The sequence below is a fragment of the Perca flavescens genome, chromosome 4 (assembly GCF_004354835.1).
Source record: "Perca flavescens isolate YP-PL-M2 chromosome 4, PFLA_1.0, whole genome shotgun sequence".
In the NCBI taxonomy this organism is placed as follows: Eukaryota; Metazoa; Chordata; class Actinopteri; order Perciformes; family Percidae; genus Perca; species Perca flavescens.
Window position 1 is genome coordinate 2,633,677 of NC_041334.1, and position 13,555 is coordinate 2,647,231.

Genomic DNA, 13,555 nt, shown 5'->3' on the forward strand with positions numbered 1-13,555 from the left:
TCAACTCGAGTCTTATGAAATTTTGGCATTAGAATCAATACATGTATTATTTTCTTTTCTTTGACTTTTGTAAAAGAAAAATACCACATTGTCCAACATGAATGCAAAAATCTTTATGAAATAAAATAATAATAACAAACTTTAAGGTCAATGATAAATCGGCTCAAGTTTTGCCAGAATTTGTGTGTGTAGACAATGCCAAAAGAGATGGTGTCACTGAAAGTACAGTTTAAAGTCAGAATTCTGAGAAAAAAAAATTTTTTTCCTTCATTTTTTGTTGTTGATTATTTGCACTTAAAAAAAGGTCAGAATTCTGAGAAAAAAAAATTTTTTTCCTTCATTTTTTGTTGTTGATTATTTGCACTTAAAAAAAGGTCAGAATTCTGACTTTTTTTTCAGAATTCTGACTTTAAAGGGGTGATAGAATGCAAAACTGATTTTACTCTGTCATAGTTGAATAACGCCGTGGGTCAATAGGACATACATAGAAGCTCAAAATCCCACGGACTCCCCTTTACTATGAAAATCTCATATTTTGAAACTGCTGCTGAAAACGGGCAAATAATTTTTTTTCTCTTTTTCATCAAATTTTTTGCAAGTTCCCGCAATTTCATTGCATACAATTGCATGAATATCCCGCATATTCCATCGCATTTTTTAAGAAAACGTGCTGCATAATCATGGATTTTTGCCCGCAACAATCACAAAAAAACTCGGCATTTTTCTGGAAGGACTGAGTAGCAGTCCACAACTCCTGATGCTATAGATCAGTGTTTCTCAAATGGAGGTAGGCCTACTCTGGAGTAGTGATGGTCAAATGAAGCTTCGCGAAGCAGTGTCTTTACTTTCTGAGCTCACTAGATGGCGATCTCGGTTCAAAAAAGGGTTTGAAAACCCATTCATTTCACCTTTTTTTTTAAACGAGAGCACCATCTAGTGAGCTCAGAAAGTAAGGACACTGGTTCGCGAAGCTTCATTTGACCATCACTAGCTACTCTGGAGTACTGCAGGGAGTACGTAAGATTTACAAAATGTTAATTTTGTAAATGTAAGTGTTTTTCAGTAACTAGGTTGTTGTTCAGTACATCAGACGCTGATAACAGGCTACCTGTGTATCGGACCCCTTGTAATAGTGATTCTTGTTTCATTCATGTTGCTCACCTGCTTAAAGAAGAAATGCATTGAGACAGATGTCTAACTGCATCTGTAGCGCTCCTGGTGTTGACAAAGCGCTACTGCAACAACATCCATCACATCACATCACTCTCTCTCTCTCTCTCTCTCTCTCTCTCTCTCTCGTAGCCAGGCTTCCCCAGCTGTTCCACTGCACCTTAATGAGCATGCGCAATGGCCACTCGTCAAGTGTAGGAAACCAATAGCGCGTCTGCACAGAGAGAGAGAGAGAGACAGAGAGAAGAGAGGAGACAACACATCTCGGCAGTCACCGAGCAGACGGGATGAAGCGCGAGCGCACGGACCGTTTCCTCCGGTAAACAAAGCGAAGCAGGAGCCTGGAAAACACCGGAGGGAAGCCGAGGAGGAGGGGGGGGATTTCGGGGACACAGCCATGGCGACTAGAGGAGGCGGCGGCAGCGGAGGAGCGAGGCGGAGGAGGAAAGCGGGGCTCCCGGGATTCTGCTGGAAAACCTGCTACTTTCCCATTTTGTTCTGGGTCGTTTCCGTGTGCGGAGAGGAGCAGACGCTGATTGTAAAGGTAGGTCTACCCAACATCTCCCCCCCCCCAAAAAAAACCACTGTTTAGAAGAAAGTGCGGGATGTCAGGGATGAATGTGTGCGTCTATATGTCCAAGCCTCTGTGCTCGCTGGATGTAAAGGAATGGATCTATGAGCATCCATCCCTCCTTCCTTTACGTGCCGTCATGCGCTCCTCTGAATGTTTTCATGCTCGTTATGATGTTTTTTTCTCTCACCTTGCCTCACCGCTCTCCCCTTCCCCTCCCCTCGATATGAAAGTAATACCCATCCTTCCTGTACCCTGTAAGGAGGGACCGGGGAATAAAAGATTCACGAGTTAGTTAGTGAACTGGATCGGCTTAATTGACAATCCTCCCTCGCTGTATACCTGGTTCTTTTGGTTTTCAGACGGACCCAAACTGAATTTGAACGCGTCCAGTTGCCGTCCCCACACACTGTGCATACATGTCCTAATTACCAACTAAAGTGGCGTAATTGTTCCATCAGGTTTAATTGTTTCCGTTTTTTTGTTTTTTTGGTTGAGATAGATAGAGGCTTCTTTGCGTCAGCAGAGCTCCGCTGCGAGGGGCTGAGTTGTGTGTTCCTCCGCTGGTGGGCTCTTTAGGCGGAGGAACGAGTCCGTCCAGGAGGCGGACTAGGGTGTCGGGTCCAACGTCCTCATTAAAAGCGACATTAATGGATGATTTATTGGCTGGTAATTATCAGGGCTGGGACGATATGCTTTTGTCCCGATCCGATTCTTTCACGATATGCGGCTGCCGATTCGATTTGTGTTGCGATTTTTGATTTATTCGATTTAGATAGTAATGAGTATTGGGATTTCCTTTTCCTTCTTTAACAAAAACAAAAGTTGAATAATATATCATGAGACATCATGAGCTTGTTTTCTAAGAAGAATGCATGTCACAAGTCAGTCAGTCAGTCAGTCTGACATTTATTTCATTTTATAAAGAACATGGACATGGATCTTCTGCTTTCGCCGGAAACTGATTAGCTGTAGCTGTGCTTTTCCTTTTTACTTCCTGCCTTGGGATCGTCTGCCCTGCCCTGATGTGTTCCACCTGTTCTTCAGCCCTCGCATCGCCGGTCCCTCGTTTCCCCTGTCGTTACCTCGTGTAATCAGTCTTTACAACTGAGGAAGGGGGGGAGAGGGGCGGGTTATTGTTCAGATAGACGTGCCCCCACTGCTAAAAAAAATCCTAAAGTAAACACTGTAGTTTCTGAGGAGGAATTCTAAGTAATGACAACAACGCTGTCGGTGCGTCCACATGATACAAGCCTTCGGTGAGCGCTTCCCTGTGATTCGGGTATTGCACTAGTCCATATTGAGATTTCAATAACATTGCGATTAATTGTGCAGCCTGCCTTCCTCAGGACGCCTTAAGTCATTTGTTTAATAAATCCTCTACTCTGCATTTTTTGGTCCTAGCTTGGCTTTCCTGACATGGGTATCATTTAAAAATATTTGATACTAACACCGTGACTTCAACACCGGTTTCTAAACGCTACTTTTTTCAATACTAATCTTATAAAACCAGAAGAAATTACAACATTTCATGTAGCAGTCCTTGGATCCAAAAAGCGAGCATCTCGACTGATGCGTAAGATGTCTTTTATTTAGTTTTGCCAGACCAGCATGATGTTCAACATTCGTTTAATCCGTCATTTAGGGTGACAAACATTAATTACACAGCAAAATAGACCATACATACAACATTTTTTGGAATAACTATGAATGAAAACACATCGTACCTTGCTGCGCTCACCAAGGAATGCAAAACGATATACGATAGTCCTATCTTCCATCATGAAAAGGGCGTCAATTTCTCAAAGTTCATAAATGAAACCCAAAATCTCTGATAAAATCTTGTAGGACCAAACACAGCTGCGTACCATTCACACTAGCCAGCTACCTTCTTTTAAAAAAAAGTCATCTTCCCTTGTGGAAAACTACGGTGCCACCAAAGGGACACATTTTAACATTACAGGTGCACAGAATTTCATCACATACAAATAACATGAAAGCACATAAAAATATTTGACCAATAACCCAACTCATTAGCCTGGTTGACACCAGACCCTTCTCAGTTGTACCTGGGTCTGGGAATGGTTTGTTCACAGCCCATTTCCAAAGGGGCGTCACCAACGCCTCAACGGTTGTGATTGATGCCTCGATTTGGAAAAAAATTGGAAATAGTTTGAATGGGCGCTTGGTCAGACGGACTTGCAGAGCAAATCTCAAGTTTGCCGGAAGTTGGTCAGGGTTTTCCCGGGCTACCAACCCATACTTATTTCATTAAATCAGCAGCGTACATTAAAACTCCAAAGTGGTCCTTTACATTCCTTATGTACAGTCTCAGTTATGTACTTACATTAGGGCACGACTCTTTGTATTTCTGTTCCAGCCCCTGCTACATGAGCTCTGTCTCTGCGTAACGTGTACCGTTGGACAGCCAATCACAAACTTACTAGATCTTGGTAGAAGCATGCTGCATGCTGATTGGCTGCCTGATGCTGATTAGATTTACTCCTTTAGGTATTGACAGTTGGGTATTGAATGACGAGGCGTTATTCGATACTCAATACTTTAGAGGCAATTAGGTCAGAGCCTAAAAAGTATGGACTTGGGTGCCCGGCCCTGGCTGTGTGCGTGTTATCTTTTGGCTGGTTAACAAGTCTCTGTAGTGAGCTCTCAACCCCGTGTTGTCAATAAATAGCCACTAGCGTGCACAGAACGTTGAAGTGAACCTGAGTGAGTGTGCTGCTTTCATGTGCGCTGAACAAAGCCTCTCCAGATTCTCCCCCCCTACCCCCCTGCTCTCTTTCTCCCTTCACGGAGTCCAAATATAGCCTTCCCTCCATAATTTATGGAAGTGGCAGGGAGTCGGAGGAGAGAAGAAACGATGGGACGGAGGCAGTCGGATGTTTTTAACAATCGGTTTTTGCACGTGGCTGCTGTCGCACAAAGGCAGACGTCGAGAGCGAGTTCTCCGTCGATACGAGTAGGGCTGCGACCAAACGATTCTATTCATCGTTGATTAATGTGTGGATTATTTTCTGGATCAATGGATGAGTTGTTTGTGCTCTAAAATATTGGAAAATAGTGAAATATGTGGATCAGTGTTTCCCAAAGTCCCAAGATGACAACCTCAAATGTCTCGTTTTGTCCCCAACTCAAAGATATTCAGTTTTCTGTCACAGAGAGAAGAAACTAGAACATATTCACATTTAACAAGCTGACATCACACAAGTTTCACTGTTTTTTTCATAAAAAATGACTCAAAACGATTCATCAAAATTATTGGTTAGTATGTAAGGAGGTAAGGAAAGAAAATAGGAAGTACGTAGGGAAGAAAAGTAGGATGAAAGAAAGGAGGCAAAGATGGAAAGAAAAGGGTAGCAAGGAATATTGGAAGGTGTGTGTGTGTGTGTGTATGTGTGTGTGCATGCGTACTGTGTGTGTGTTTGTGTGTGTGTGTGTGTGTGTGTGTGTGTGTGTGGTTTCTGTATTTATTGTTTGTTTATTTTAGGGCTGTACAATATATGCTTTTTTATCATCATCGCAGTACGTCAAAGAATGTTTGAAACTGATTTCCTTTCATTTGTTTTAAATCCAACAAGCAGTTTGTCGGATTTTAAGCAAAATACTGAAAGCAGCAGAAATGCAGATCTTAGTTCACTCTTAATATCCATTTGTTTATCGCAAGTAATATCGTTATCACGATATTCAGCAACGTTGTCGCACATTTTCCTCATATCGTGCCGCCTTAGTTTATTTCATCTTGTTGTTTTTATGAATGCAGCGTCAGCCAAAGCACATTCTTATTAAGTGCTACTCACCTAGCACTACATCTCTCTGATTGTGATGTTGAGCTCCAGCAGAGTTAAAGCAGAGCCCTTTGTTTGGAATGCTCGATGCATTGTTTGCTGAGCGTGCATCATACCTCGTTCTGAAAATGTGGGTCATGTCTTTTTTGAGGAATCGAACGCTCGCAGAAGTCTCCCTAGCTCCGGGAGACGACGCGATGATTGGCGCTGTTATTTGGTGATGGTTGTGTCGCCCGTGCCACTTTGATTCAGACAAAGGGAGCGCCCGGAGGCTGCTGAGCGGCACCTGCTATCAGCCGCCGCGTGTCACGCTGCTGTACAGAGGAGGAGATGTTTTCACCGAGCCCCGTCTGCTGTTCCCTGAGAAACCATAATCCTCTCAAAGCTATTGTTGTTACACGTCATGCTAATGTGGCCTCACACACATGCACTGTGCAGGATTTTTTCTTTTACAGGATTTATTACAAAATGTTCCAGAAGATCTACTGGGGGGAAAATATGTTATTTATATAGCACTTTACAGCAACCAGCAGGTATCCAAAGTGCTTTACATGAAGTCCCAACAGTAAAATATAACATGCAGTCAAATCAGAGGCAATAAAACATACAGTCAAATCAGAAAATAGAATACATAAAAGCAGAAAAAAACGGAACGCTATGTATTAACTACGGTGGCCCTGAAGTGCAAATCACAACAGCAAATAGATAAACGCAACAGCAAATCATAAAACACAACGGCAAATAGGAAAACAGAACAGCAAATGGGAAAACACGGACTGTTTGTCTTTTAACAGGAAGGAGAGGTGAAAAAACACAGAAAAACGCCTACTTTTAACAGACTGTCTGTTAAAAGACAGACAGTCCTTCTGTCCAATCAGGAGGGTCAGGAGGAGACTTCTTCTAAACGAGGCCGCACTAACTACTTTGCGTGGAATACCTGCAGAACAGGGACATGGAATTAGTTCTATACAATTTATTTTGTAGATGAGGGTGAATTTGTGTGTGTTCTAGCAGTGTTTTAGCGCTAGCATGCTAACGCTTAGCCCCCTAGGCCCCTCGTTTTGGCTAGTGCCGTAGAAAGCCGTGCAGATTTTGACCAGCTCACCAGGAGACTGACGGCAGCACACACTCAGAACACCATGGATGGTAATTTTTCCAAGTTTGTATGTGTGTGGAAGCACCAGAGACACAAAGTAACACCCCAAATCCCAGAATAAGGGATTTTTTATTTTTATTTTTTTTCATAATATGGGCATTTTTAAGTTTCATCCATTAAGGTCTTAAAAAGGTCTTACGTTTGAGTTGGAGGAACCTGCAGAAACCCTATGAAAAGCTCAAACACACTGGCTGTTCCACAGGGAGGGGACACGGCTGTTTTCAGAGATCAGGGATGTTGTAAACATGACTGTGAAGTTGTATTTGATGGTCGACACGCTGTGAGTCTCTGTGTGTCTCTGTGTGTGTCTGTGTGTCTCTGTGTGTGTGTGTTGTAACTCTTGGCTGAAGGGATTGTTAGGCGCCAACGCGCCAAGATGTTTTGTACGACAGCTCTGCGGTTTTCCGACGGCAGGTCGCAGAGGTCTCAATGTTTTTCCGTGAAAACGGCACGGGGAAAAACATGTTTTTGATCATGTCTCGAACCGCCGGATCATTTATTCACCGACTGATTGGCCCCGCTTTGCGGCGCACGTCACGCTAAGGCTTGAAAGGAGCTTTGATGCTGGGATGTAATGAGGCGTGCGCTTTCCGGGAGGGAACTTGTTTTGAAGTTCTTGCGCTGCCTGCAGAGCTGCACACACTGTACCGTGATGTGTGTTACAAACACTTTGTCTGTGTTCTCACATGTAGCGCGTGGCCGGTTAGCTCGGTTGGTAGAGCGGGCGCACGCATGCAGAGGTTTATTCCTCGATGCAGAAGGTCCAGGGTTCGAGTCCAACCTGTGACTGTTTCCTGCATGTCTCCCCCTTTGCAGAAGCACCGTGGCTCCGTCCGGAACTTAGCACCGCCCAAGGTGATTGTGATTGGTTTAAAGAAATGCCAATAAACCAGAGCACATTTATGTGTGTGTGTGTGTGGACTAGCCAGACCTTCCTCCACTCCGCAGCGCTGTGGAAATAGAGTTGGTAATGCCAAAGTATTATTGTTCAGGTTTTTTTTTTACACTCTGTGGTATCGACTTTGGTATCGAGTATGGTGTACTTTTGGAGGTATTGGTAGCGACTACTAGATTTTTGGTACCATGACATCCCTAATGCTAACACGCGTCTTGCTTCCATTGAGGACATGAGCTCAGTAGTGTGTGTCTGTCAGCAGCACCACACTGGACCGGTACATGGTGGACCGACTGCTGCACCTTCAGCTTGTTCCAGAGAGAGGGAGAGAGAGAGAGAGAGAGAGAGAGAGGGAGGGAGAGAGAGAGAGAGAGAGAGAGAGAGAGAGAGAGAGAGAGAGAACAACACCTGTTTTTTTTGCTTTTTTCTTTGTTTTCTTTCTTACATTTGACACTAGCGGTTTTGCTGTGTATTGATATACTGTTGTTGCTTTCCTGTTTTTATTTTTAAATGTATATATTTAAGGTTACTCAATGAATTGTATGTATTTCTTCTCACATTATCCTTGATGCTTTGGCAATATTGTTATTTCTGACATTCATGCCAATAAAGCAATTTGAATTGAAAATTGAATTGACAGAGAGAGAGAGAGAGAGACAAGAGAGAGCGAGGAGAGAGAAATACACAGAGACAGACAAAGAGGAGAGAGAGAGAGACAGGAGAGAGACAAAGAGAGAGACAGGAGAGAGGAGAGAGGAGAGAGAGAGATGGAGAGAGATAGAGACACACACACACACACACAAAGAGAGAGAGACAGACAGAGAGAGAGAGAGGAGAGAGACAGGGAGACAGAGAGAGACAGGAGAGAGAGAGAGGGAAGCGAGAGAGAGACAAAGAGAGGAGAGCGAGACAGAGAGAGAGAGAGAGAGAGAGAGAGGAGTGAGAGAGACAGAGTGAGAGGGGAGGGGGAGACAGAGAGAGAGAGAGAGAGGAGTGAGAGAGCGAGTGAGAGAGACAGAGAGAGACAGGAGAGAGAGAGCGAGAGAGAGAAGGAGGCGTTCAGTTCTTTGTCTGACTCACTGCTCCGTGCTCCTTTGTCTGTTTGCCTGTTTACACAATAGGTCAAATTTGGTGTGTTTTTTGGACCGAGTATTTTTGGCTGGCAGCAGCTATAGACAACTGTAGTGTGGGCTGTAGCTGTCGTAGTGTTGTTGAAAGGCCTTGTTTTTAATATGCAGAACGGTACATCAACCCAATGTTATTGATCGTCCTAATGCTGTTAAACGATCGATTGGGGAATCAATCGATTGATTGCTATCGATCACAGAGAGGTGTTGATGACGTCTGAGGGATCATTAACAACGTTTGTTAAAGACGTTAATGAGAAGATGTATGAACGTCCGGATGCTGTTCTCTGCTTTGTTCTCTGCTTTCTGAGCAGCAGGGCTGGGTAACGTGGCCATCAAAAGGGTTTTATTCCATTATTCCAATTATTTATTGCTTGGGGTGATGAACTATTTTAATAGTTTTTACTGTCGGGTCACACCTGCTGCCTGCTGCTGGTCGCAGGGTTGATGAGAGCGCTGAGCTTTGAACCATATAGTGAATATGTGGGCTCTAAAACAACCAATTAGATAAAGGGCACAAAAACAAGCTCCATTAGGGCTGCAAGATATTGAAAAAAAATTGACATTGCGAAAAAAAAAAAATAATCCTGTGATATATATATATATATATTGCAATATGAAGAAAGACTAATCTAAAATATAAATCCTTCTCGATTACTGGGGTGATTTTGTAGGACGGACACACACACTCACAGATACACACACTCGCATGCACGCACGCACAAACTCACAGACACACACACACGCACACACTCATGCACACACATGCACACACACGCACGCACGTTCACACACTTACACACACTGACACACTCACACACACACACACTCACACACACACACACACGCACACACACTCGCACACACACTGACACACACACTTGCGCATGCATGCACGCACGCTCACACATTCACACACACACAGACACACACAGAAAATAAAAAAGAAAAAGGAAATATTCTTATGTGAACCATTCTTTGTTGAACTCTAATACTTTTCAAACACTCCGGTGTTTGAAAAGTATTATTGAAAATTGTGAAAATGGGCGGGAGACGTCGGGATAACGTTGCATATCAGGTGATTAATTATGTCTTTGCAGCGAACATGAAACACGGCCTGCTGTAGGTTCACTACCCACGGAAAAGCACGCACATCACTGTGTCTTACCGTACCTCTCTACAAACGGGAGCGCCTCACGTCCCATACACACAATGGCCACCTGTCTTAAAGGGGAAGGGTCGGCCGAAGACCAGAAGAAGTCTTCTGAGGATTATGTCTATATTTGATATGATGGGAAATTGAGCTACAGGAGAGAAGGCTGGATTTGGTTAGGATTTGACACAACGTCAGAGTTTAATTTGTTCCACCACACTTTCTCTGTTCTGTTCTGGTTTTTTTGTTGGACACTTTCCTAGTTGACAAGAGACTTTTCCTTAAAATGGCTGCCCGCCCCTGTCAGCAGGCTGACTTTGATTGTAGCGCCGGTACAGATAATATCAGGCAGCGATGTGAGACTTGATACCAGTCCGAACGGAAGTCATCGTGGTGATGAAAATGAATAACGCTGGTGATTAAGAAGCCGTCCAAATTGTGGATTACAGTGATGACTAGTGAGAAGAGGACAGTGCAGGCGGCGCGATTGATGGTTTTTATAAGATGAAAGTGTGTCTCCAAACCTCTCTGGGGTCTGCTTTTTCCTCCTCTCCTCTCGTCCCTGGAGTGTTGTAAACACTACATTACACCCGAGAAATGGGCTAAATGAGCCTGCAACGCTGCACTTGTGTGTGTGTGTGTGTGTGTGTGTGTGTGTGTGTGTGTGTGTGTGTGTGTGTGTGTGTGTGTGTGTGTGTGTGTGTGTGTGTGTGTGTGTGTGTGGGCGGGTGTGACTCCACACGACTGTTACTAGCAGTCTTTGTCCTGCTTTGCCGTCCTCTGTGAGAAGCGCACGCACACACGCAACCATTGACTTCACATTCACGTCTATTTTGGCGATCGGCGCACATTCAGAACTAGAGCTGCAAAGATTAGAGTGTAGAGCAGAAGAGCTGTCAACTATTAAATTAATCGACAACTATTTTTGATAAGCGATTAATTGACAGGTTGGGTGGGGGGGGTGTGGATGGGTCAAACAACACAGCGCAGCGCAAAGCCCGACGCAAGTGTCAGTTTCCCGTCCAGCACCCACGTTGTTTAAATAGCAAACGCACCTGCGCCCATCTGTGCGCTCATGGGCGTGCTGGTCTTACAGGGAGGTGTGTTCAGGTGCATTCTGGGTGTATTGTTATCTTGAGGCAGTGGGAAGTGACCATTGACCAATCAAAACCTGGTCTAAAGTCAGTAATGCAGCATTTCAATGTTATTTTAACAGAGCATTAGTAAAATGCAGCTAGGCTCGTGCACAGCGCACACACTCTGCTTGTTACACACACAGGGACACGCAGCAGCACACACACATGAAAAATATTACGGGGCAAATTGTCCATTATAATAGCAACACGTCAAGGTCCAAACGCGCCTGGCTTTTAAAGGGAATGGGAGATGATCTCTGATTGGTTTATTGCATGTTACGCCCAAAACACACCTCTGATTAATGAAGACAATAAGTACAACCTTGGACCGTGGATTCGGACACACACTAAACAGCGCTTCACGCATTGTTAAAATAAGGCCCTTAGTGCGTAACTTTTTGGTGCGAGATCACAAAAGGCTTGTATCATGTGGACGCGCCAACAGTTTTGTTGTCATTACTTATAATTCCTCATGGGGGCGACAGAAACTACGCACTATAGCTTTAACTTAAACCACAATCTTTTTCTAAACTTAACTAAGGACGTTTGGTGCCTAAATGTAACCAAACTGGGACAGTTTCACATCATTAACGTGTTTTAAAACCATAACCGTTAACGTTCTCTGGTTTAGATATGAGGACATATTTCCTGCCATAACTATAATAATAATTATGATAATACTCTGCGGGTCGTACAAAGGGGAGGAACAAACGTCCGATATAGAGCTGCAAAGATTCATCGATTAGTTGTGAACTACTACATTAATCGTCATTCATTTTGTATAATAAAACCGTCAAACTTGTCTGATGTCAGCGTGTTAAATGTGAATATGTTGTAGTTTCTTCTCTCCTCTGAGACAGTAAACTGAAGATCTTTGAGTTGGGGACAACAACAAGACATGTGAGGACATCATCTTGGGCTTTTTTTGGGAAAACACTGATCCACTTTTTTCACCAAACGACTAATCCATTCATCCCAAAATTAATCCCCGGATTGCCAAACAATGAAAATTATCGTTGGTTGTAGCCCACACACACGTGAAACCTTGACTCCATATTCACGTCTATTTGTTTTTGCGCCCGCCACCCCGCTGCGTGTTCGGAACATTTTGGCTTTTTGATCGCCAGCTTCATTGTTTTACAGTTCTTCCTCCCTCCCCCCTTTTTATTCATCTGCCTCCCACTGTCTCAAGTTCATTTCACGTCCCTGCTCTCCAGCCATTGTCTTTGTCGCCCACACACACACACACACACACACACACACACACACACACACACACACACACACACACACTCACACTCACACACTCTTTACCGCACACTCTGCAAGCCACTGCTGTGAATAGGAGTTGTCATTGTGCATTTGATGAGGGTATTGTTCTGTTTGTATGCAGCGAGCCAGGGACAGACTATGTTTAAAGAACAGTTTGAAGTGCGTAGAAGCACTGATGTGGTTTAGGGCTGCACAGTATTTAGTTTCATCGGCTACACCGCGATGTGCTCATGTGCGATGGTCACATTGCAGGACGTGGGATGTTAACGCCACACCTTTTTTGCTGCTTGATAGAACATGATAGATACATGACTGTTAGCGGCTGACCCTTCCCCTTTAAGACAGGTGGCCATGTGGCGTTGTGTGTATGTGACCTAACGTTGGGCTCTCCCGTTTGTAGAAAAGTACCGTAAGACACAGTGATGTGTGCATGCTTTTCCATCGGTAGTGAACCTACAGTAGTCTGTTTTTTACGTTCGCTGCTCGCCACCTGCTAGGTGCTAAAGCTAATAGCGTTAGACTAAAGAAACAATGGTTATGTCCCAACTAACGTTCCGTTTTGGAGCCGCGAAGCTGTAAACGTAACAATAATCTACAACAGAACGTCTCGCCATATATCTTGTAGGCAGAAAAAAGTATCGCAATGTCAGTTGTTTCCAATATCGTGCAGCCCTAACGTGGTGGATGGTTGGCTCGGCTGAAGTCAATCAACCAACCCTTTTTTTTTTAAATCATTGACATGCTTTCACGTTCAAGTTCTGTCACGCGGCTGTCGCTACTGGAAGTAAACAGACAACGAAGGCAACAAAGGCGACGAAGACGACCGCACGGAGACTCTACGTAAATCTTAAACTGTAGAGACAATGTGAAAATATCGTCTGACAAATCCATGGAACAGCGAGAGACTCGGTTGTTTATCACCAGATTACCAACGGCTCCGTGACGGGGGTGTAATTTGAGTCATGTCCCGTCTCCTGCACGCACCAGAGAGAGAGAGGACTAACATTACACAAATAGTTATGTCTCCTTTCTGTTGGTTTGTAAATTGGACAAAAAAAAAGTGTACTTAGTGCTGTACGTTAATTTATAGGTGTGTTTTGGGCGTAACACGCAATAACCCAATCAGAGGGTCATCTCCCATTCCCTTTAAAAGCCAGGAGCGTTTGGACCTTGGAGCATTGCTGTCATAATGGAGGATTTGCACCTGTAATCTTCTGCATGTGTGTGTGCTGCTGCGCATCCCTGTGTGTATAACAAGCATAGTGTGCGCGC

The 13,555-nt window shown here is 44.0% G+C and overlaps 1 protein-coding gene across 1 annotated transcript in view; it reads left to right on the plus strand.

Annotated features, from left to right (window-relative positions):
- The first annotated feature begins 1,360 nt into the window (after window positions 1-1,360).
- The window catches only part of mmp24 (matrix metallopeptidase 24), an 88,459-nt gene continuing 76,264 nt past the window's right edge, over window positions 1,361-13,555 (plus strand). The window contains exon 1 of the mRNA XM_028575801.1: window positions 1,361-1,714. Coding sequence (XP_028431602.1) covers window positions 1,568-1,714 — 147 coding nt within the window. The 5' untranslated portion in view covers window positions 1,361-1,567. The remainder of the gene's footprint in view (window positions 1,715-13,555) is intronic.